Source organism: Protomyctophum bolini (genome assembly GCF_963924005.1).
Source record: "Protomyctophum bolini genome assembly, chromosome: 5".
NCBI classification, from domain to species: domain Eukaryota; kingdom Metazoa; phylum Chordata; class Actinopteri; order Myctophiformes; family Myctophidae; genus Protomyctophum; species Protomyctophum bolini.
Genome location: NC_137866.1, coordinates 44,628,567 through 44,654,757, shown reverse-complemented (window position 1 = coordinate 44,654,757; position 26,191 = coordinate 44,628,567). Strand labels below are relative to the sequence as shown.

Sequence of the window (26,191 nt, the reverse complement as noted above, 5' to 3'; positions counted from 1 at the left end):
TCTGTGGGGGCAGTGTGTGTGTGTGTGTGTGTGTGTGTGTGTGTGTGTGTTGTGGTGCATGCATTCATTCAGAAGAATGATATCAACCCCTACAGTCTAGCCATGGTCCTGCAGATGACAGAATCCAGCTTGTTTTAAGATGTGTACAAAGAATGAATTGAACGGTGGAACTGGAATAACTTCTCGATATACTGTTGTCTCCCAGTGCTCTGTACTTTCCCTGAGTCTACAGTACCAAGGGTTCCAAAATGTAATCATATTTGGACTGATGGGGACCCCCCCCCCTCATATTTGGACTGATGGGGACCCCCCCCTCATATTTGGACTGATGGGGACCCCCCCACCCACCCTGACAAGCACTTGGAATTGTTGTGAGCTTGTAGATAGACAATTTTCACAAAGTTTGCCTCTTTCCTATACGTAATATTTTGTCCTAAAGAGGCCTTAAAAGTCATTACATTTTAACTCTATAATTGTGCAGATAATCTGTATACACTTGAACGGTATGTTGCTTTGTTTACTGTTGAGTGAGAAAACAATGTTGCACATTAGGCTAATCATCTGGGGACCCCCCCCCCCCCCCAAAATAATTTGGGGAACCCCAGTTTGGGAACCACTATATCTATACACCAAAAAAAGCTAAATATGTTTGCCTCCAGAATACGGACACTAGTAAGGTCTAGTAAGGTTAAAACTTGTTCCACTCTGCAACGCCATCTTTTTCCAGGAAACAGAAAGAACTCTCTCTCTCTGTCTGTGTTTGGCATTTGAATGTCCATTTAAAAAGGTCCAGACAGACTCTATTGATTCAGATCATTAGACATGAGGTGGCTTTAGGCCCTTTCACAGCGGCTTCAGGCCTTTAGAGCTGGTTTCATGGAGCTTGGACTTATCAAAGAAGAACTCAAAAAGAGGGAGGGGTACAGCTGGGGAAGACGTAATGGAAGTGGAGACCGGATGAAAGGGTGAATGGGTGGGTGGACGGATGGATGGATGGATGGACCAACAGGCAAACACAAGATCTGTCTCCATCCATCAATCAAGACGAGAGGGACAAGCCAACTATGTTTCTTTGAAACACACACACACACACACACACACACACACACACAGCTAATGAATGGCCATGTAATTAGGTTATCCAGTTAGCCCGACCACTGCACTTTTGTGTGACTCTCCAGTCTCCACAAATCTAGTTAATCTCCTGGGACCAGCTGTATTGCGACTTGTCTGCTACACTCACAATAGCATTTCACAAATAGATCCATCTCGCTTTTCAACTCGGTGGTGGAGTGATGCCAGAGAGCACCTATCTTTGCACACTTTGACACTCAGGAGTGGACACACATAGTTTTAAAACCAATGCTTCTAAAACATGTTCATGTAAAAGGAGCCATCAAAATGTATTTGGCTGTTATGTAGGCTATTCCCAAAATATTTTGTTCCAGGGAGGGACCCCCGTATGGGAAGATTTTTTGGTATGGGAAGATTTGTTGTTAAAAACGTGTTCTACATTTTTCTAAAATAGCAGATCTACAAGCTCACGGGTGCAGTACTTACAGTAGTTTAGACAGTATTTGGTTTAGACTATAGTCATTGGTTAGTCATTAGTCCTACAACTACAATCTATCTCAAACCCTCACCCTAACTTCCCACAGGGCAGCACACCTAAACCTATGTCTAACCAATGACTAGTCTAAACTAAGTATGCACCCCCAAGCTCACAATGTTCTGTGATGCCGTGTGTGAGCTTGTAAATTGGATATTTTCGATTAGCTTGACTCTTAATAAAAAAAAACCTCTTGAACCAGCAAGTGGCTGTGTGCAGGTCTCCCTCCTTCAAACAAATAGCCAAAGTATAAAATAGGGTTAAAGTAGTTAAACTGATGTTTGATGTTTAACGATATTAAATAATTGTGCTGGGGAGTGGGGACCCCCTGGAATCCTCTCAAGGACCCCTCGAGGGTCCCCGGACCTCACTTTGAAAACCACCATTTCAAAACAACCACTGAATGTTCTCATCTTCATCTGATAACTTCCCAGCATTGAGAAGGTAGCGCGCGCGCGCGCACACGCACGCACACGCACACACACACACACACACAGTACTTGGCTTAAGTACATGGGTAGAGGAGTTTTATAATGTATTATGTGAGGAAACGGTGAATCTGCCTCATTGCCTGAATAATTATCAGTTGACATTATATTTGAGTCACTGAGGAACATAAAGTCATCACTTCAGTACAACAAACCCGTGGTTGCCATCTAGTGGTTGAATAAAGGTAAAAAAAAAAAAGAAAGAAAAGAAAATAACTAAACATACAGAACACTAAACCCATCATACTGTATTATTCTTTCAAAGGTTTTTATTAAAGGGAATGTTTGGGTTCACGCCATCACATCTACAGCGACGTATGAAACAAGGGCTTAACCCATTTAGACCTGGGGACGATTCTACAAATGCCTTCTAAATCCTGACAAAAAAACAAACATGTTTCTATGTCAGTCAGTCTCAAACATTTTCATGTCAACTAAGGACCCCCAGAATTATCTCTATTGGGCCACGGACCCCCATCTCAAAATATGTAGTTCCAGGGACCCCCCAGAACTGCCAGAAGCCAATAATTTAGTTAAAAATGTTCGCTCTGAAATATATATTCAAAGATTTGCGGCCCCTTTTTCACAACTTTTCAAAAATAGCACATCTACAAGCTCATAGCTGCTATTTTTCAATAGCTATAGCATAACATAATGCTTAGTTAAAACACCAAAAGGGGTTCCCGGGAACCTCCCGCCCAGAATGGGTTAAGTAGTTTAATAGCAGCTGTGCTGACGATGATGCATGCCTTACCGTTATTTATTTTTATGTTTGCCTGTAACGACATACCCAGAAGTGGGACAACCAGGGTTAAAGTGTTAACATCTGTGTTGACAACGTCGCATGATGATTGCATATTGTGTTAACAGCTGCGTTGATGAGGCCTGTCTTAACAGATGTTCACTTAACTGATATTAAAAAGTGTAAGAGATTTGTTTTCGTTAGAATAAGTGTTGGATAGCTCTATATTCCACGGTCTCCCCAGTCTCTCCAGTTCTTTAGCAAACAGAAGATACATTTTCCAGCTTCCGGGATACCAATTTGATCTACTCAGAAGGAGAAAGAACTTCAGAGGATACACAGGCGAAATTATTTGGAATTGGAACACAACACAATTGAAGATAAATGTCCTGTCCGGTTTGGATGAAATTGGTGAAGGTATAACCACCCTGAACATGTATTTTCTGTTTAAAAAAAAAAAAAAAAAAAAAAAGTGGATAGACAATGGAGACCCCTGTTACTAAACAAACACTAGGGCGATCAAAGAATCATGGCTGTGACATTACACATACATTTCATGTATTCCATCATACTGTACACAGCCCTAGATCACCCCTAGGATCCCCCTGTGTCGGTGAGTCACCGCTACGGCATTACAGTAGTAGCACTGCGTGTGTACTGTACTCACCTGATAATTCATTGCTGCGACCTGGGGGTAATCTACTGTCCTCTAGTTCCATGTCCGTTCGGTTCTGGCCGAAAATGTGGCGTTTGGTAAAACATCTCCACTTTTCTTACAAGCTTCACACAACGCACCTGCATTCTCCTACCCAACAGGGACCAACTTGATTCATAAATCTTCTATTCTTGGGGTCACTTTCACAAAACATTTTCAGATGGGGGTACGTGGCCAAATGAATATCAGTTTGGGAGGCCTTGGCAGGAAAATGTTTACCAACTACTGACCTGGAGGACGATAGATCAGAGGAATTAATTATTGACTACAGTACTTTTAAATGTCATTGTGATGACTCGTGAAGTTCAGACACACGAGAGAGACTCAGGAGTAGAACCGCTGCTCCTTCGCCTGGAAAGGAGCCAGCTGAGGTGGTTCGGGCATCTGGTTAGGATGCCTCTCGGGCGTCATTACTATAAGAATATAGCACTTTAACTTTTTAACAAAAACTATTTTATATAATTAAAAACAATCACTTCCATCTCATCAAGGATGTAAAAAAGATATAATAATCCAGTGAAAGTAGTAGATATTCAATGAAGCCATACATTTTAGGTCATTTGGGGAGCTTGCAAAGAACTACCACCAGAGGGTGTCCTTGACACACACACACACACACACACACACACACACAGACACACACAGACACTAGGGTGCAATGACTTGTTCCTGGGTTCTAATGAACAGAACATGGAAGAATATTGAACCATAATGTTTACACCGTCCAAACAGAGTGCTGGAGAAGAGCTTGTCATGTCTCTGAATGATGAAAGACCGCTCGTTCATTAGAGGAGTTTTGCACCGCAATACAGATGGCTTTCCACATTTCCTTAAGCCTGGCAAGGAAGGTAATGTAAGGAGTGGACACTGGCGTCATTTTCTCTATCGAGCAATTCCAACTGGGTGGCACTGGGTGGCAAACGGCAGCTGGGAGTTTGATGGAATGCATTGGACAGGTGGACCAGCTTATAAAGAATCATTGTTTCTGAATGATTGAGAGACCATTGTAATGTAAAATATGACATATATCACACATAATTTTCTACTGTATTGCTTTTCGATGTCTGCGCCATAATTGTATAGAGGTAACTAAAGAGCACAAAATATCGCGAGACTGTACGACCTTCAGCTGTTTAGATCGACACGATCACAAAACAAGATGTGATATGTCTTCTCTTATAATTCCTGAACCAATTAAATGACAACGGTTGCAATTGTTCAGAAATAAGTGTTTGTTCATAAGCTGGTCCAGCGGGCGGCTCTCATTCACCGCAATGTATTCGATAGAACTTCCAGAGCGCGTACTATCACGCATCCCTTCCCGTTTTCCTTCTTACCGACCGTCGCATGTAAAGGGGTTAGGTGATGGACGAGGACCCCCAGGCAGGCGGTGTTTCCTGTCCCTTGGCACGTGGTGACAGCGCCACCGTGATGGGTTCAGTCACGGTGGCCTTGGCACGTGGTGACAGAGCCACCGTGACGGGGTTCAGTCCAGCGCGACACCGTCGGGTAGTTCCACCACAACAGGAGCACAGTCCTCCAGGTCCGCCTCGAAGTCCCAGCGGAACTTCTTGGTCAGGTGGACTTTGAACTTCTCCGCTCTCTTGCGGAGCACGCCGTCCATCCCGGGCCCACTGGCAAACTGAAAGAAGTCCTGTCGGGGAATAAAAAAGAAGCAATCGTAATTCGTAAACCTCATATATAATTTTGCATGTGATTGGCAAACATAGCCGATAAATGATAGTGTAATTTGTGTGTGCGCATCTCTCTCCCACACAACTCGAGAACCGTTCTGACCGGTCGACTTAAACCTTTGCTTGTGAATCACAGGCTTATCAAGGCCTTTTTTGACCTTCTCTGGCAAAAACCTGTACATACCGACAGGAATTGATGACACACACAAGACTGAAATGAGACGAGCTACAGAATAACTTGCTGATTCCTTATCAACAACAGCGGTGTACCCGTGTCAGGGTCTTCTGTATCAGATGTAGGACTAGCTATGGAATAACTTGGTGATGCCTCATTATCAGCGGTGTACCTGACTCTGTGTGGTCTTCTTCGTCAGATTAAGAACCTCCTGTACACATTTGCTGACTTGTGATTCAGATCTTTGTAGTTAATTAAACTAGATTAATCACATTTTAATCGCATATCAATATTCAACCTGAGAACAGCGAGAAACCTTTTTTTTTTATGGTTTTTTGGTATCCCAGTGAATCAATGAATAGTGACTACAGGATACCACTCATTTTCAACATTTTACTGTCATTAATATACCCCTTGTGGAAAATTTGGAAATAATAATAAAAGGTCACCCCATTCTGTGTTGCCTAGAACTGGAGGTCTGAAAATAAATTAGTAACAGTAACAAGTACATCTCAGTGACATCACAAAGCTGTACTTACTTCATATTGTTACTGTTTTTTTGTCAGACCTCCAGTTCTAGGCAACACAAAATGGGGTGACTTTTTATTATTTCCAGTTTTCAGTACTATAGAAAAGCGCCCAGTGAGAAACGTTCCGCGGTGAAAAAAAAGGTGCGCTTAATTTATCTGTAGTTAATCGCGATTAATTTTTCTGTAGTTAATTAATCTAAATTAATCGCAATTAGTCCCGGCCCTAGTAACAACTTGATACTGTCAATGGGATGCGGCTGTGCTTCAGTATAGATGCATGAGCACAAGCATCATCCATCTGTCTATTCATCTATAAATGTGCCACAGACGTACAGAGAGTGTGTGTGTGCGTGTGTGTGTGTGTGTCTGTCTGTCTGTAATGCACGTAACTAGAGAACCGTTCGCCCCACCAGCTTCAAATTCAACACACGTGTTCCACACCACCACATCAGGGAGTGCTGTGCAGAGCAAGGCCAAAAGCCTCTGCCCGGGCTCACCCCTATATCTCCATGGAGCTGGCCTGTTCTGACACCACAACTTCACAACACTTCATACTGTATTTGGGCATGCCTGACACGGAACTCCATATATAGGAATAAAGTGACAGAGTGACAGATACAGAAATCTCCATATATTATGGGCATAAAAGGGCCACAGACAGATGGGTGGACCGGTAAATCTGACACAGGTACTGTATAGCTGGCTGGGTAATGGAGTTCCAACTTCCATCGTTACCGACTCAGTGCTCTGCAGCTGGGCACCGGTCTAGTATCTATAAATGCATCAAGTCTCTGTAATCCATAGAACTCGGAAACCATTCCCCCCACAGACTTCAAATTCGACATCTGAATAGACTCCATATTTGGGCATGCCTGACAAAGAACTCCATATATGGGCATAAAAGAGACTCGGACATAATAACTGGGTGGGTCATTCATGTCCAACTTGCATCGTTCCAAGTAGGCTAGTGCCCAACGGGCACCACTCTAGTATTTTAAAAGGATCCCTGGCTAATAACTTAAGCCTAAAGGCCTATTCATAGTCTGGATTTTCGGTGGCGAGGTGACCACCGCTCCGGTGGTGAGCTGACCACCGGAGCTGAAATAACGTTGAGCGGTGGTGAGCAAAAACAGAGAGAAGGGCTGGGGGCGGTGGCGGTGGTTTGCTCTTCACCGCGGCTCGTGACGTCATGTTGTAGTTCGGTGGTCACCCCACCACCGAAAATCCAGACTATGTATAAGCCTTGTTGCTCTTGATAGGAAGTATTACATTTTATTAGCACATACATTCCATCCATTCCATAGAGCTGGACCACACATGGACAAATTAAATCTTCAACTTGCGATGGGCGTTGGCGCAAATTGATGATTACGTAACACTTTCGTTAATACTAAATCCTCCAGTTTTCTGAAATAAATATTTTCACGATTTTTCTAAAATAGCAGACCTACAAGCTCGTAGCGCGCCACTCGGTGGCGCGCTACGAGCTTGTAGATCTGTAGCTATTTTTCAATAGCTAAATTATAACATAACACAACCCAAAAGGGGTTAAAGGCATATTGCTCAGAGCCTGACACAATAGTCACATTTTCTTATGTTATCGTCACTAGCCAGCCAGCGCCTCACCTGCAGTGTGGATGTGAGGAAGTTGTTCTGGGACACGATGTCCACGAAGTAGTCGGGTGGGATTTCGCCCAGCTGGTGGAAGAGCACGGTGATGAGGCCCAGGTAGAGCTCCTTGCGGATGCGCATGGACTCCTCGGAGCGGCACAGCAGAGCCAGCAGGCTCTTCCAGTGCTCGAAGGCCTCGTACGCGTTCCCCACCACGAAGCACACAAAGGCAAACTGGAGCTCTCCTGGACAGAGAACACATACGGTTGGATGGATTAGACGAGCACCGTCCGTTGCCCCAAAACAGTGGCTCAGTCAGTCAGGAGCCATTTGTGGGCCGGCCCGGAGAACCCGTTTGTGTTTTTAATTAGAAATTCCCGAAAGAAATTCACACATTTTTTCAATGAATTAAAAAAAAAACGAATTCAAACCGTTTCAAGAGAATTTCATAACAAATTCCAATTAACTAAGAAAAACAAGAAAAAAGATTAGTGAAAATAACAGATCCATAAGCTCACAAAAGTGTCACTTTGTGACGTTTTGTGAGCTTGAAGATGGCTATTTTCAATAGTTTGGGTGACTTGCTGGGTCCCACGGAGACAAATTTCTCTTTTGGGCCTCGAACTAAAACGTTTGGGAACCACTAGCTTAGTGACGAGGGGTGTACAGAGGAGAGATTAAATCTGGGGAGACCGTGAAACAGACTGCGTTGTCTGCTCGGATGACCGTTTTCAGACGTGGTGTGCAGAGAAAATAGCTACATATTGATTTTTAATGACTAAAACTAAAGCCCAAACCACACCAAAGGGCAAGTCATTGCAACTCAATGAGTTTCATTGGTTTGGTTTACCTTAAAACCGTTTTGTCCCAACTCCCAACCCAACATTTGGTGTGGTTTGTGCTCAAGACTAAATTGAAAATTTCAACAAATAAAACCTATACTAAAACGTTAGGGAGGGACTAGTAGAGAAGAGATCCAGTAGAACTAAAATAAAAGTAATTTAATATTTTTAAAATAGCAGATCTACAAGCTCGCAATGCTTTGATGACTAAAATATGACTAAAACTAAATTAAATGTTATTCAAAACTATCACTATGACTATGACTAAATAAAAAAATTCTGTCAAAATCAACCAACCAACACTTAAAGGGACACTTCACCCTTTTTGCAAAAAAATATATGTTAATGACGTTTAGAAGCTTTAGATCACTTTCCTGGGGGTATTTATGTGTGTAATATGTGGTTTTAGATATTTTAGATTGTAGCAGTGAGCCTGTTGTCTCTGATGTCATGGACACTGGTCTCACTACCTTCCTGGACTACAATTCCCATAATTCTTTGGTGCACTGCTCCTCCTTGTGGATAGGGGGAGAGCTGTCTTACTGAGACAACATGTAGTCCAGGAAGGAAGTGAGCCCAGTGTCCAGGACATCAGAGACAACAGGCTCACTGCTACAATCTAAAATATCTAAAACCACATATTACACACATAAATACCCCCAGGAAAGTGTTCTAATGCTTCTAAACGTCATTAACATATATTTTTTTGCAAAAAGGGTGAAGTGTCCCTTTAACTCACCCAACACGTTGAGCGGCTGCGTCTTGTAGTGTCTGTCCAGCAGCGTCTCCAGGGCGTAGCTGGTGTCCATGCTGCACTGGGTGATCTGGGCCGGCGTGGCGCCCTCGGGGTACGTCTGCCTAGGGATGTGGGAGAAGCGCAGCTCCGTGCCCTCCCTCGGCTTCATCCGGGGCAGCCTCTCCAGGCCCTCCTTCATGCTCTGGCACTCCGTGTCGTTCCGGGGCAGGTTCTGCTCCGCTCTGTCCTTGGTGTGCTTGAGCTGGAGCTCCGGGATGACGTCGCAGAAGGCGCACACTCTCCCCGACAGCGGCTGCAGGCTGTCGGCCACCTCCTGGGTCAGCCGGTCGGTCAGGGAGACCCACTTCCGCATCACCTCGTACGGGTAGGGGCCCAGGAAAGGGTCCAAGTCGTGAAGCTTGGCCCGCACCCGGTCCACCTCCTCCTCGTTGCGGGAGGCCGAGAAGTCCAGGTCTTCCTCTTTGGGGTCCCAGTTGGCCAGCAGGATTTCTCTGGGCTTGAGCACGAGGAAGAGGCCCGTCTTCGGGCCGATCTCGCCCCCACAGTGAGGCGGGTTGGCGGAGGAGAAGTGGAGGAAGTGTAAACCCGGAGGGATCATCTTCACACCGCGGAAGCGCGGACCGACCTGCAAGTTGGTGGAAGAAGTAGTCGCATGTTTGGGTTTTTTTACTTCGGTAAAAGTAGCAATACCACATTGTAGAAAAACATGGTTGCTTTAAGTAAAGTAAGTTCCTGCATTCAAAATGTTACTTGAGTTAAAAGACAGAACAAAAGTATTGACATTAAAGTACCAAAAGTACTCAATCACGTAGAATTGTCCCATTATAAAACATTTTCTAAATGTGTCAAATACAGGGTATGGCATGCATAAAGCGAGTGGCAAATTGAGTGTCAAAGTGAGTTTAACGTCGTTGCAATGCAATCAGATAGGGCTGTCAACTTCCGGGCATGATGATGATGTGACGTCACACACATACCCTCCATCGTACAGTAGTCGAGTATATATCATGTACTTATATTTTCTTGTGTGTGTTTGTTGTTGTATTGTTTATTTCCGTTTTTTTGTGCAGTCTGTGTTTTTATTTCTTTATTGCACAGCTGCCCCCCTTTGCCAACTTGTAGACTTTTGTACTGTTCTTTATGAACTTTTAATCTGTTTAAACCAATGACCTCTTCCTACAGGAAAGGATTCCAAATAAGCCAGCTGGCTTCTTCCCTTCCTTGTATTTTTGTTCTTTGATATGTTATTATTGTCTATTTTTTGTACTACGTGCTAAATAAATAAACCTAAACCTAAACCTACTTAGGTTTGTTCCACCACTACCCACCTGCCAGCTCTTGTAGTCGATGCCCAGCTCTGTGCCCTCAGGGACCCCCAGCAGCACCAGGGTGGCCCCCTCCTCAAACAGCCTACGGGCCACGTCTGGGTCCATGTCCACCACACTGCTGCTGCTGTTGCTGCTGCTGGCCATGTCTGCAGGAACTGCTACGTGGCCGTCACTTTCTAAAGCATTGGATTAGGAATGGGATGATAATCGCTATCGTTTAGCGTGATGATAAAAAAAAAACATTCACAATAATTGTATCGCGCGCGCGCACACACACACACACACACACACACACACACACACACACACACACACACACAGAGAGAGATACATTTTCTGATTCCAGCTTCGTTATCGGTAAAAAAAAATATCTATACCGGTATTCTAGATTTTAGCAATGTGTGTTTAGCATTATTAGCCATTAGGAGAACAACCAGCCCTGATCTTTGACGAAAATTAACGAACTGAAGTGATTTGATGGCATCTTGTATTGACACCGCTAGTATGAAAGATAAAGTAATATATACGTCAATAAAACACACACAGTTTAACAAAGGCGACAGTAGCATGATTAAAATCGCGATTCAAAGTATTGTTTCGTAGATATAAGGTAGTAATAGTATTGTTTACCTGAATGTGTTGATATAATTCAACTGAATACAAGTCGAGTGCAAAACGGTGTGTGCACCATCATTATTGTTCCGTACGGGAACACTACTCTGTAAGACAGTTCCGGAACATGCACCGCAATGAACACACACTTTAAAAGCTTAAACATGTGAATTGCAGACTTGAAAAGAATCCAAGGCACTCCGTCTTTAGGTGAAAAATTAAGGCAAAGCAAGGCAAATAAATAACAGGACCTACGTTTCGACAGAGCCTTGCTCATCATCAAATAAACTATTTAAATGTTCACCTAAAGACAGAGTGCCTTGGATTATAAGGATTATAAACGCAAGGGTGAAACAAGAATTGATGACAGTCATAATTACCAGCTGCTTTATATTTGCGGCGGTTGTGGAAAATTTAGCCTTGATCACATTTTTGTTTTACTTAAAAATATTGTTTCCTAGAACTGTAGGTCTGAAAAAATCATTAACATTGTGAATCACATCTTGATGACATCATCAAGATGTGATTCACAATGTTATTCCCCCCTGTACCACACCCTCTATTTGTAAAGTAGCATGTGGCGTCAATCGCTCAATTAACCTGGTAATCAGACCCATTACCTCTCACATGAACTGGAAATGTTCATATTGACAGCAAAAGGAAAACTATCTGACACATTGGGAAAGTACAACAATGTGCAAACACAGCAGCAAGATGTGTGAGCTGCTGTGAGCGGCCTAGTGGGAATGTGCACGCACAATTTCACGCACAAAACACACGATGTGTTCATGATTTGCAGCATTTTGTTTGAAACTGAGCACTCCTGCAAACTTTAATTGGAAGCCAATCTTAGCCAATCAGGATGGAGTCTGAGAAATCTGAAAGACTCGTTTCGTTGAATGGCTCTAGAGAGACTGTGTACCAATTTGCATGATGCTTGGACAAAATCTGTAAGTGTACTGGCCACATTTTTTTTTGTTGCACAAAGCGGCCTCCTGGTGGCGCTATAACATACACATTTTGGGGCAGAGGTTCATGTTGGCATCCAGGGAGTGTGTGTGCAAAATGTGGCACTCTCAACCCATGCCTTCGGCCTGGTGGAGACAACAAAACATACTCTCTCCCCATGCCTTCGGCCTGGTGGAGACAACAAAACATACTCTCTCCCCATGCCTTCGGCCTGGTGGAGACAACAAAACATACTCTCTCCCCATGCCTTCGGCCTGGTGGAGACTACAAAACATCCTCTCTCCCCATGCCTTCGGCCTGGTGGAGACAACAAAACATACTCTCTCCACATGCCTTCGGCCTGGTGGAGACAACAAAACATACTCTCTCCCCATGCCTTCGGCCTGGTGGAGACAACAAAACATACTCTCTCCCCATGAAAGAAAGAGAAAGGGCTCAAGCAGGAATCCTTTAGTTTATTGGGTATACCATCACAGATGTTTTGATACAACACCAAATCAAAGCCGGTTAGAAAAAGCTTCACATCACTAGAACCATCACATAAGAATAAAGAACAGTTCTTACAGACCGTCTATATACAACACCGCCAAGACTTTGCTGCAAAGACGTAATGGCTAAAAACAAATGTTTGACATTCCATTTCCAGGTGAAGAAAACGAACGGCAATAATTCCATAAAAAAAAAAGGAAAAAAAATAGAAAAAAGAAAACGTACTCAAATGTTTGCCATATTTTCTACAGCACAAATCTTAATTAAATGCATGGATCACACAATTAGAGTAGTTCACCCAAAAATGACTTTATTCTCAATTACACACCCCATGAAGCCTTGAATTTCATGGAGATTCTTTAGTTTTTGTCATAACGTAATAATTTGATGACCGTCCGAGTCTCCTCTGGTACATTGTTGGGTGAACTAATCAAAGGAAACATTGACAGGGGGGTTCTTCGCAGTGTATAAAATGAGTTTACTGTACATCAACACAAACAGGGGTTGTGCGGAGGAAAAAGAAAAGGGAAGAGAGGGTGATAACTGTTACAGAATGCAGGATTTGACCTATCAGCGCAACGTGTCTTCACTCTTCACTTTGATCACCTATTGCCTAAATTATACTTTGCAGCACGACGATGTGGCCGGGGCGGAAAACGGATCAGTTCTGGGGCATAACAAACTCTCATCAGGCCCGTGTTTATCAGAACGTGTTCCTTATCTTGCTGGCCACTTGTGTGAGGATCTCTCCGATCTTCTTCTGCCAGTAGAGGACGTGTTTGGACTCGGCACACCAAAGCTCTCCATGGCGCGGCTCGGCATTCTCACAGCGCTTACGCACCTCCTCCTGCTGCTCCTGAAGGTGAACAAGAACAAAGGATGGACTGTTATAACACAGTGAAGCTGTCAGGTCACCTCCTCCTGCTGCTCCTAAAGGTGAACAAGAACAAAGGATGGAAAACACAGTGAAGCTGTCAGGTCACCTCCTCCTGTTGCTCCTGAAGGTGAACAAGAACAAAGGATGGACTGTTAAAACACAGTGAAGCTGTCGGGTCACTCAGAAGTGATCCACGCGTCCCACACTCCTCAACCTCCTGGCCCCCCCAAGCTGTGGAACAAATGCCCCATTGCAGTTAGAACTGCAGACTCACTCCCGATCTTCCGCAGTAATCGGAAGACTCACCTCTTCAGACCTTAGCCCGTAGCAGTTAACCTATAGCTTTGACGACAGGAGGGCATCCCCGGCTTGGCGTCATTTAAATGAAAACGTTCAAGAACCACTCAGTACACCGACACGTAGATGGCAAGATACATTTGATGCCACCACGCGATGCCAACCCCATAATAACAGTTCCATAACTTCCATCCTTGCATACCTCTGTGCCATGCTGCAGTTCAAACTTGTAGAAGAGAGCCCAGGCGTCTCCCAGGTCTGGCTCGATCTTCACCGTCCTCAGAAACCACTCCCTTGCTTTGGTGATCTTACGTTCGCTCCAGAACAACCTGACGACAGCAAAAATAAATTTACAAGAATAAGAGGGGCACAATTTAAACGCTGCAAGCTACAGTATGCTCCCACCAGAGGATGTTTGACACTGCAGAGAGTGACTAATCACAGATAATGAGTCGACAGTTATGGATGCGAGGCATCTAAATCGGGTATTTGTTTTGTAGAAGCACTTTGGTGTTCTTTCGACAGGGGTGGGACTCCGTATGAAGCTGTAATTTTACGTAGCGCTGAAAACAAATTACTCTCAAATAAATAATAACAGGGCTGTCATTGAAAATGAAGAGAAATCAAGGTTGATTTGGCGTTCTTTTTTTTTGGCATTGGCTTCTTTGTGCAGTTTACAAAGCAAAGCGGCTTGCAATGCATTCTGTCTGACGTTGCCAGGCAACCAGATAATAATACGCACCCGTCACTCACTTTCTGGCCAACCCGCCCCGATCATACAACAGTTTGTCTGAAGAGCAATGACTCTGCCTGATCACCGTCATTGGCTCAGCTATTGTACCAAAATCATACACCTGGCTCTGGTAACAAAGCCACAACCAACCTTTCCACCATGTTTAATGCCAATTTGAATCTCAGTTTTATTTGTATTTATTTATTTCTCATTCGACTCAAATCAAATCAAAATGGGAAAAAGCAGCAACGGTCTTGAGCGTTTATCTGCTTTGAGTTGATTTGCTCTACTGGAGGCACCCTGGTGCAGAACACATGGTCGCGAGGCATAGCACAAGGCATTCCCATTGAAAACAATTGTAAAGACCCCCTGACATAGGCAGAAACATAGTCCAGTGTGATCACAGCCGAATATAACAGGCTCAAATATCCATACATATGAAATAATAGGACTTATAAGATCAAGATGTAGAAACCTTTCGGAAATGAGCTCTATTTTCAAAATGTTGCCCCTATTCCGGATTTTCTAAATATATATCGTCTCTGTCGGGTGGAAACCTCATGTCCAAAACTGTTCATTTTCAGGATTCAAATTAAAAAATAGCAAGAGATCTACAAGCTCAAATTGTGTGACCAAACAAAAAGTTAGAATATGGAGACAGGAGGGTTTCTGCCCGACAGCAACGATATGCCGTATATACGTAAACTTTTTTTTTTTTCCCATGCCCAAAATATTATTAACACAGCTGCCAACAAAAGAGAGGGGAGTGAGGGAAGGGAGGAAGGGTTAGGAGAAGAGCAGAGAATAGGAAGTAAGGGAGGGGTCAGTACTTGGCCACTGCCAGCAGGACATGGGGGTCATGTTCACACTTCTTCAGAGCGTCCACACTCTTGGTCTTCCTCTGAGGCCTGGCCTCCAGAAACACTGCCTCGGCCCACAGGATGCCTTCAGGAGGAAAACAAACACAAACACATTCCAGGGATACTTTCGAGCCATTTGTTCCTTATTTCCCTGAGTCACGTGTGACACTTGAGTGAACAAATGCGACCAAATGAACCCATTAAGGGTCCATTAGGTTGCATTTGTAAACTCAGAGTTAAAAGGTAATAAGTGATGTGTTCGGTTAAAACAATAACAACAATTTATTAAAATTTATTATAATAATTAATGCCTTCTAAATCAGCAGTTTTCACACGTTCAAGATTTTTCAAACACTAAAATAGAAGACACTACTTTTGAATAGCCAACGCAAAAATCTAAAATGAGACAGATGCTATCAGCTTCAATTTTATAGTGTTTCAAATTCCCAATTCTGTCTGTTTCTTTGGTCACAGAACTCTCTTCTGATTGGATAAAATTGCACAACCTAAGCTTCACAATGCCTCGCAATACAAGGCGTTGTGAGCTTGTAGATTGTCTATTTTTATTTTTTTTGCCTCTTTCTCAGGTACTATTCAACAATTTGACCAATGTTTGACCATTTTTAGAGGTATTAAAAAGGTCTTAAAAGTCCTTCAATATTGTCAAGTTAGAAATGTGCAGATACCCTGTATACACCAACACTTATACCGTACTGTATGTTGGTTTGTTTACTGTTAACTTGAGTGAGAAAACAATGTTGCACTGAATAGCAATTATCATCTGGGCACGTTCCAGTTTGGGAACCGTTGTTTTAGGAAGAAAAACAGAGGGAGTGAGAGTGTGTGGAGAGGAAGTGAATCATTCACGATCGACTTCACGTGCAAGTTGTTTAGAGTGGACACAGAGAATGTTGTTTATGGAGCTGCCGTCTATAAACACCACCACATTTCTTGTCAACGTTCTGGCGAAAATACTTCTCTGGGGAGTTGCTGAATGCTTCAATAATAAGGATTTACCATAATGACCGTACTTACAATACAAGAGTGTTGCACTAAAGTAGCGAAAATAGCAGAGCCACAAGCTCTGCATCGGTTATTCTCACTATTTAAAAATAAATCACACCCGTGTGAAGTGAGGGGCGCTAAAAAAAAGGGACCGTTTTGGACATGCAAGGTTTGGACATGCAAGGTTTCATTAAGTAATAATAATCCAGTAATAATGTCACTCTTTTATAACCTGTAGGTGTGTCGTGATCATTGTGATTCTGACCTGAGTTGGAGCACTCCTGGAGGGCTTTGGCCATCAGCGTACTAGCAATGTTCTTCAGTCCTGCACGGAACTCCAGTCTGACTGACTCCAACCTGGAATACACACATTTATCCAACCTGCTCGTGAGTGCCTCCATGTGCATCTCCATATCATTGACAGTACTTATTGGGACATTAGATCCAGTTATATACATGATTCACGTGAACCCCAGTGCCCCTGTTCTGTGGCGAACGTCCAGCTACAATTGCAGGTCTCTAGGCTCAAAGCACCATTAACGGTGACAGATGGGTCGACTGACACGAGGACGGGATGGTCTGGTTGCCTAAGAGTTCAAGAATTCTATTTAACCACATAACACCCTAGGATCCCTACTCTGGGGGTGAACATTCAGTGACAATAACAGCTCTAAATACAAGCTCACAACAAGTCGCAATGTGACGTGTTTGTAGAGCTTGTAGATATTTATTTTTGACTACCAAGACATTTTATGTTGACTCTTGTTGAGGGACAAAAGGAGGTATAGAGCTCTGCTTGCTTGTCTTTTACAGAGAGAGTTTTCCTCACCATAGCTCTGGACTCTGGGGGTTCTTGAGCCGGGACTTCTCCAGGATGGCCCTGGCTCTGGTCAGCAGGCCAATCCTCTCCTCCAGGCGCGACAGCAGCAACCACAGCGACATGGAGTGGGGACACTTCTTCAGCTGCAACACGACACAACACAAGATGAGACAATGCTTCTTTTTGACATTCTCTACACCAGCGATTCCCAAACATAATATTGTCTCGAGACCCAGTAGCGATGTGCTACTTGAAATATCGTCATGTAATGGTTGTGAATCACTGTTTTATCACCGATTTAGTTCACACCAAAGAGTATTCTACCAGCTGCAGTGGCCTTGTGGTTAGAGTGTCCGCCCTGAGACCGGGAGATCAGGGGTTCAATCCCCGGGCGGGTCATACCAAAGAAAGACGGGACATACCAAAAGTGCCTCCCTGCTTGACACTCAGCATCAAGGGTTGGATTGGGGGTATGTCCCTGCGACATACTAGCGTCATGTCCAGGGGGTGTACTTGTTCATCAAGCTGCCTCACGCTACAGAAACAGGAGATAGGCTCCTGCCCTATGGGCCTCATGGCTCGGCAAGGCTACTTAATACTTATTCTGATTAGGGTTGGGATTCTGAACTGTGGGATTCGGATCCAACATTGGGCTGAACCATCACATTTGGAACAGTTTATCACACTGTCAGAGCTGGATATGTGGACTTCACGTCTGCTAGACAATTATAATACCGGTGGTTCTCAATCTCAAACGTTTTAATGGCCCACCATAGGACCACCATAACTCTCAGCGTTACAGACCTGTAACGGTCCATTTGAAACCACCCTGTAGGAATCGTTAAAAGGAACCGATAAGGAATCAGACCGTTAAGAGGGAATCGTTAAGCAACCGGAATCGTGATTGCTTTACAAACACATGCCGTGCGGGCGTGTTGTAAGCACCACCCGGCTCATACGACTGTGAACGTGCGGCTCCAGGCAGCCCCGTAAAGACATCAAGCACTATTCTCCCGTCACATAGGCTACTTGCCGAGCAAAACAACTCACTCTAGTGGAGCAAAGCGTGGCTACTTTTGTGAATTTAATAGTTTTATTAGGTTAATATTGCTATATGTTTGTAACCGTTTTAGAAAAGCAATAAGCCACTCGAGGCCCCAGCTTACCGGGTATTTTACACTGGCTGCGGGGTAGAAGCCCCTCGGCTGCGCCTCGGGTCTGCCTACGCCCCCAGCCGTTGTAAAATACCCGTTAACCTGAGACCTCTCGTGGCTTATTGCTTAATTTGATCAGCTCCCTCCCTGAGACCTTTCCACATCTTGCTCACCCCTTGGTTGTAGGCCTCCCTGGCCTTGTCCATGTGCTCACACTGCTCCTCAATCTGTCCCCTCATCATCCACAGCTTGGGGAAGTCCTCGTAGTGTTCCAGAGCCTCGGTGCACAGCGCATGGGCCGCCTCGATGTTCCCCAGAACCCACTCCAGCTTCACAGACTTCATGAACACCTGCACAACACATGATGGGAGGTCACCATTAGAGTTCTCATTTTCTGCCCGAACCCGACCCGGCCCGGCCCGGCCCGACATTTTAGGGCCGGGCCGGGCCCAAAAGATATGCTAATTAGCCGGGCCGGGCCGGGCCTCGGGCTCTGTGATTTTCCGTGATTTTCTTTTTTTCAAAAATGTTATTATAATAAAAATATCAATTCTGTTATTTGTGTAATGTGTAGGCTATATAGCCTACAAGTATGTATTTATTATGAAGAGGGCTGCGCTATGGTGATTCACTTGTGACAGGAGGAAGACGGAGGAGTGGAGGTGGGGGGCTTGGAATGGATTACTGACTGCGCAGGCAGAGAGAAGTGAACGGTGGGGTGGTTGTTTAATGTTTAAATACCGCTGGCTGGCCTCTGTTTTGCGGCGCACCAAATGAGCTTCAGTTCATAATGCTAAATGTTTTATAAATCAATCGGATTATCACACGATAGACTGCAACATAACAAAAACAGTTGCACTGAGCCATCTCGTTAAACCCAGCTGGCTGCGATGAATAACCTAATCATTAGGCCTAATCAACGTCATATACATATAGTCACCAACGATCCATATTCTGTAGTGTATGATCTGACCACGCAATGTTACAGTCCACTGCAGGCTACAGGCTAATGGCTATTTGATTTACAAAATGATTAGTATTATAACCGCCGTCCCTCAGTGCGGCAGCGGCGCTCCTCGTTATATGTGCCCGATTTAAAATAACAGATCTCTAAGCAGTCGAGACACGCCATGAGCGGGTGCATGGATGGTTTGTAAACTTTGTAGGCTATGTTTGTTCTTTTGGACACCGAACGGGGACGATACTTGGGGTCTTGGACATAGCTTCACTTCAGAGGAAACGGGGAGCTACAGTACTCACCACCACTGGAAATGGAATCCATTAGAATGATATGGAAATGGTACATAAATGAGCTACATAAATCCTTTATTTCGGCGATAAGTCCATTGAACTCCGTTCTCACTCTCACACAGACACACACTGAAAGAAAAAAAAAGAACGCCACTTTATTGCATGGCCAGCGCAGCAGCATGCGCCGTCAGTGGTTCACTGACGGCGCATGCTGCTGCGCTGGCCATGCAATAAAAGTGGCGTTCTTTTTTTTCTTTGTCAGGCTTTATAGGGCTTCGGGCCTAACATTATGGTATTTTTTAGGGCCGGGCCGGGCTTCGGGCTGACCCAGTTAGGGCCGGGCCGTGCCGGGCTTCAAATTTCGGGCCCGATGAGAACTCTAGTCACCATCACAACACATGTAGGGAGGTCAACATCACAACACATGTAGGGAGGTCACCATCACGTGATCTTGGAATTAATCTCTCAAGACAGATTCAGATTAGAGGGTAGCACAGGTCCAAAAAACTGGGAACCGAACAAGAAACGGACCTGTGGCTTTTATGGTCCAGGCGCCAAAGCTTTGAAACAACCTGCCTTGTGGATCTTAAAGCTAGCAATGCCCATGTCATCTTTTAAATCCCCTATGAAAGGGCCTTGATATAAATGTATGTTTTCAGATTTGTGTCCTTGCTTATCTTCTTGAAACAGGCCATATCGATCCTGGTAAACTTGTCCATGTGTTGTTATGCTAGCAGCGCGATAGCAGCAACGTTGACCTTATGAGAAGTCTCAAGTACCAGTTTGAACTGCGGAATGTTGTCCTGCACAGACACACACACACACACACACACACACACACACAAAGGAAGCCCTCACTGACCCTGGCAGTGGGCGCGCTGCTCCGGGCTTTGGCCAGCAACCTACGAGCTCTTTCGTATTCGTTGTTCTCGGACTCCAGCTTCACAGCAGCCAGCCAGATCTCCTCACTGTTTGGGTTAGCCTGGGAGAGAGAGAGAGAAAAAGAGAATAACAAATGAAAAACTATATAAACACTGACAATAAAGAAGCACGACCCCCAAGTACATTCACTTGAAACTTGAAGAGGTCCTAAGTGCATAAGATGAAACTTGAAGAGGTTCCTAAGTGCATAAGTTGAATCTTTTAGCGATCCTTCTTCGTTTAACACGCTGGACCTGCAGTACCGCACAGCAATGAAGCAGGTAGGAAATAGTGGACGGTCAAACCTGGAAGGCCAGAGCGAGGATGCTCCTGGCTGCAGGCACGTCCTCGGCCAGCCACTTGGACTTGGCCCCCATCAGCCACAGGACCTCTGCCTTGGGACAGTGAGCCACGGCCCTCTGGAGCAGAGCCTCCAGGGACTCCCTGGAGAGCAAAGGGGACATGGAAGAGAGAGAGAGGACATGAGACGCAGGTCTTAGAACCACTGAGTGTTAAACCCCAGTGACCCGACGTCACATTACCTGGTGCCGTGATTCTTCTCAAAGTAGGCGGCTCTCAACCAGACACTCTTCTTACTGGGGAACACCTGCAGGGCATGGGCGTAGATGGCCCTGGCACACTCCAACGCACCATGTGACACACACTACAACACACCACACACACACACACACACACACACACACACACACACACACACACACACACACACACACACACACACACACACACACACACACACACACACACACACACACACACACACACACACACACACACACACACACACACACACACACACACACACACACACACACACACACACAGTTACATCCTTCATGCCAAACTAAATGTTTCTTAGTGGTCGTTCACTAGAGCCTAAACGATACATCTGTTTGGCTGATATCGGTCATTATTTAACTTCTTTTTAGGAAGTTGGTATCAGCAATTATGCAGGCGATGTGTCCTGATTGATTTAAATGGTTGGGCCCGGGGGGCGGGTCTCTGGCAATCAAAACTACTGCTACTTTTCAGGAGTACATTATTATTATTATTATTTAGCAAAAGTAACAAATCTACAAGGAAAGCTCTCTAAACACATCGCTGAGCTTTTGTGTAGTACGATCAAGTGGGCCTTCACAAAAAACAAAAGGTTAAAATATGGAGATAAGAGGTTTCTCCTCGACAGCAACGATAAGATGGGGAGGGTTGGATGCAATAACGTCGTACAATTTTTACATCATCCGTCCATTGGTTGGACGTAATAGCTTTTCATTGTAGAGGACTCCCGAGTTCACTTGTTTTGTGGGTTGTGTGTGTGTGAGTTTTGTTTCTACTCCCTTCCGTCATGACTGAATGTGTGACTGAGTTCTTGTCTTGGTCTAGTCTTCTCTGTCTAGTCCTATGTTTTCCTCTAGTCTCTTTCTTCAGAAGCCAGTTAAGTGTATACTAACTGGATGGTGTGCACACTACTCACACTCTCTGCGTCCTCCATCCAGGTGTGTTTGCAGTCCTCCTCTTCTATGCCGATCCCGATGACCGCCCTGATGACCGCCTGGCAGGTGGCCACGCTGCCCGCCTTGTCACACTCCTCCGCATCCTGTCACGACAGCCAGGAAGGAACACACTTACTGTCAGCTAGGGCCGGCAGAACCGGGAGACATTTTACTTGACCATTAATTGTCATAATTAACAGCCATTAACGATTGTTGGCGTTGTTGGGACATTGTAACTCAATGTAAATCATTTCAGTTTCAACAGGTTCGAAAATCGTGTTGTCTAGTTGAGACATGACCTTTGACATGATCTAAAAACCCCTCAATGGAAACCCCCCACCCCATTGTATAGGTTATATTGTATTAACATACCATTTTATTAATTAAAAAAAAGTTAGATAGTGTCACTTTAAATACAGCATACAAAGATGTGGACCCCAATCCTTGGCTAGCAAACCTAGAGGAATGCTGCCTGACTGGAGCCACTTAAAAATGCATATATCTAAATGACGGAGCGGTTGCGCAAAGACAGCACTGTTAAATGCAATTTATTCGTGAGAGTATTTTTTTGTTGAATTAGCCTACTTTCTAATGTTTTGATAATTCGCGCGACACATATGCATTTGACGGTATAGAGTTGCATGTGACAAGCTTAAACTAGTGTATTTAAGAAGAAGATGATCTGGTAATATAATTGTGAAAATAATAATAATAATAAAATGATTGAAACAAAGAACTAGTGAAGTGTTTGCTAGCGTGCTGCTTGTTTGTGTTATGGATATACATACTCTACAACTTTGCCATGAATAATGCAACAAAAAATACTTATAACACGCACAAATAAATTGCATTAAACAGTGCTGCCGGTCGGGGTCTTTGCGCAACCGCTCCGTCATTTAGATATATGCCTTAAAAATACATCTCCACAGCGATTTTGTGTGGGGAAAAAAGGTTATTTCCTGTCTCTCTATGGCTATACATCCCAAATAAACCTTATTTATAGATGGATATTGAGGTTCCCCTGGTGGAAATGTAACCTTGTAATAATTGAGATGGAGCAGCCAGCCAGCACAGCCTTTTTGGTCGTCACATCAAAGGACATCTTTTTTTGGCACTACAGAAATATCTGCCGTTAGCCCTTTGATTAACCTACCCCACCGTGGCCAATCGCACTACCCGTGCCAAAAAAGCACTGGAGAGAAGAGGAACAACAATAGCAGTGGCTGCAGTGAGAGGTTCCAATTACACAGCACTATGTAAGTGGAAGAAAGACGTGCACCGACGCTAAACGCACAACCAATTGGCAGCGCTTGGCGTGCTGCGCTCAGTGCGTTGTGCCCGAATGAAACTCGACACTTTGCCAGACAATGCTGGCACCCAAATCAAAGCTGGAAACTGATATAGTCCCTCCCCCTCCCTCTTTAAACATGAATAGCAGCTCTTTCACGAGTGATGTTGAAGGTTGAAAGTCCCACATTTATTCATCATTATGTACAAGTAATGTATCTAATGTACATGTATCTAATGTCCATTATTTCTGTTTTAACGATCATTCTATATTTCTTCAATCAAATAATCGAGAAGCAGGCTTTAAATTAACCCATTTAGACCCGAGACCGAGAAAAACACCTAAGGATTATAGACCCATAGCTCTCACTTCAGTGATTATGAAATCACTTGAAAGAATACCGTTACAACATCTTGTCAGTATAACCAAAGACAAATTCGACCCCAGTCAGTTTGCCTATAAAAAGGGTTGCGGTACAGAGGATGCGGTTGTGACACTGGTCCACTTAATTACAAAACACCTAGATAAGTCAAATAAGAATCATGCAAGAGTGCTATTCTTGGACTTTTCTTCAGCTTTCAACACAATACAGTCTGATATACTAGTGTCAAAGATGGTACAGTTGGAACTGAATCCATACTTAATCCACTGGTATGCTTCTTTTCTTACTAACAGAAGAAAATAAGTTCTGGTTCAGGACTCTCCAAATTCAACGGCGTGTGGATGAGTTTTGTACCTGAATCCACTGCTCCCGGTTGATCTCCACACGCCGTTGGGTTAGTGTGGATGAGTTTTGTACCTGAATCCACTGCTCCCGGTTGATCTCCACACGCCGTTGGGTTAGTGTGGATGAGTTTTGTACCTGAATCCACTGCTCCCGGTTGATCTCCACACGCCGTTGGGTTAGTGTGGATGAGTTTTGTACCTGAATCCACTGCTCCCTGTTGATCTCCACGCTGTTGGGTTAGTGTGGATGAGTTTTGTACCTGAATCCACTGCTCCCTGTTGATCTCCACGCTGTTGGGTTAGTGTGGATGAGTTTTGTACCTGAATCCACTGCTCCCGGTTGATCTCCACACGCTGTTGGGTTAGTGTGGATGAGTTTTGTACCTGAATCCACTGCTCCCGGTTAAACTCCACGCTGTTGGGTTAGTGTGGATGAGTTTTGTACCTGAATCCACTGCTCCCGGTTGATCTCCACACTGTTGGGTTAGTGTGGATGAGTTTGTACCTGAATCCACTGCTCCCGGTTGATCTCCACACGCTGTTGGGTTAGTGTGGATGAGTTTTGTACCTGAATCCACTGCTCCCTGTTGATCTCCACACTGTTGGGTTAGTGTGGATGAGTTTTGTACCTGAATCCACTGCTCCCGGTTGATCTCCACACTGTTGGGTTAGTGTGGATGAGTTTTGTACCTGAATCCACTGCTCCCGGTTGATCTCCACGCCGTTGGCGCGCAGCGAGGAGATGGCTCTGTCGATGATCTTCTCCACCATCTGCGTGTTGCCGTTGGCCTCCTCCAGCTTGGCGGCGGTGATCCAGATGTGCCGGTCCGTGGGGATGTTCTCCCGGGCTTTGTTCAGCACGCGCCGGGCATTCTCGTACGTCTCCAAGCGGGCCAGGGCCAGCCAAAGCTTTGGAAGGACAAGCAAGCAGTGGTGGGAAGAGTATACCGTAATTATAAGACTATAAACCGCACCTTTTTACCCATGATTTGAACCCTGCGGCTTATACAACGGTGCGGCTTATCTATGGATTTTTACAGCTAAAGCAGAGCCATCTAAGGCTCTGAGCTAACGAAACGGCCACTAGGGGGCCACCTGCGGCTTATAGTCCGGTGCGGCTTGTATACGTACATATTTGGGATTTTCCCTAAATTTGGCTGGTGCGGCTTATATTCAGGTGCGCCTTATAGTCCGGAAATTACGGTTATCACATTTTTTACTTCATTTAAAGTATCATTAATTCAATACCACCATGTACTGTAAAGTACAAGTAAAAGTAAAAGTCCGGGATTCCTGTGATGGGGAGCATTTGTTTGTAATGTGTTTTCTTTTGCTTTGTATTTATGGACATTTCCTGATGTTTCTTTTGAAGATTTTGTTTAGGGTTTGTGCTGCCATGTGGGTGTGGGGGGGGGGGGGGGAATATATGTGAATAATTGCTTTGAAATGACTATGTTAAGAAAAATAAAGAATGTCTGGGATTAAACATTTACTTGAGTAAGAGTACTGGTATCAAAATGTACTTAATGTATCAAAAGTAGAAAGTACTCATTAGGCAAAATATCCCATTTTACAAGTGTTTAAATGTATTACAAATATTTTGAAAATAGATCTACATAGATCGGCTATTTTACGTCATGTTATAATATACAAAATGTACAAAGTAAATAGTAACTAAGTTTTAAAATAAGTACTCCAGTAAATTGTACTTAAGTACAGTATAAAGTACAGTATAGTACCGCCCCAGCTCGTAGGTATCATCACGTTGTGTGTGTATGGGGTCTATACTATTAGCACCTCAAAGTTCCTTAACCCATTCAGGCCTGACATCGAAAGTTTTCTAAATCATAGACAATTTTCGGAAAGATTTGAGGCACATTTTTAACGATTTTTCAAAAGTAGCAGACCTACAAGCTCGTAGCGCGCCACTCGGTGGCGCGCTATGAGCTTGTAGGTCTGCTACTTTTCAATAGCTAAATTATAGCATAATGTTTGAAACACCAAAATGGGTGTGTGTTTGTTACTGTACGCGCACGTACCTCCACGCTGGTGGGACAGCACTCCACCGCTCTGCTCAGCATGATCCTGGCGTCCTCCGGCTCCTCCAGTTCCACCGCCGTCTTCCACAGACGCACAGACTTGGACACGTTCTCCAGGGCTAGGGGGGGGGGGCAGTATGAACAC

General features: G+C 44.3%; 2 protein-coding genes across 2 annotated transcripts in view; both read right to left on the bottom strand.

Moving 5' to 3' along the window:
• Positions 1-3,984: 3,984 nt before the first annotated feature.
• Positions 3,985-11,174, bottom strand: aar2 (AAR2 splicing factor). The gene is made up of 5 exons (XM_080763605.1): positions 11,122-11,174; positions 10,492-10,667; positions 9,146-9,788; positions 7,580-7,809; positions 3,985-5,208 (listed from the first exon to the last, which is right to left on the bottom strand). The coding sequence occupies exons 2-5, from the start codon at positions 10,633-10,635 to the stop codon at positions 5,041-5,043; spliced, it is 1,185 nt and encodes a 394-aa protein (XP_080619731.1). The 5' UTR covers positions 10,636-10,667; positions 11,122-11,174; the 3' UTR covers positions 3,985-5,040.
• A 1,333-nt stretch (positions 11,175-12,507) lies between these two features.
• The window catches only part of prpf6 (PRP6 pre-mRNA processing factor 6 homolog), a 30,535-nt gene continuing 16,851 nt past the window's right edge, over positions 12,508-26,191 (bottom strand). Inside the window, exons 10-21 of the mRNA XM_080763173.1 lie at positions 26,047-26,165; positions 24,698-24,916; positions 21,975-22,097; positions 21,022-21,143; positions 20,785-20,923; positions 20,421-20,540; positions 18,481-18,657; positions 17,163-17,296; positions 16,599-16,690; positions 15,299-15,413; positions 13,938-14,064; positions 12,508-13,417 (exon numbers count right to left, since the gene is read on the bottom strand). Of these exons, the coding sequence (XP_080619299.1) occupies positions 13,265-13,417; positions 13,938-14,064; positions 15,299-15,413; positions 16,599-16,690; positions 17,163-17,296; positions 18,481-18,657; positions 20,421-20,540; positions 20,785-20,923; positions 21,022-21,143; positions 21,975-22,097; positions 24,698-24,916; positions 26,047-26,165 (1,640 nt within the window). The 3' untranslated portion in view covers positions 12,508-13,264. The remainder of the gene's footprint in view (positions 13,418-13,937; positions 14,065-15,298; positions 15,414-16,598; positions 16,691-17,162; positions 17,297-18,480; positions 18,658-20,420; positions 20,541-20,784; positions 20,924-21,021; positions 21,144-21,974; positions 22,098-24,697; positions 24,917-26,046; positions 26,166-26,191) is intronic.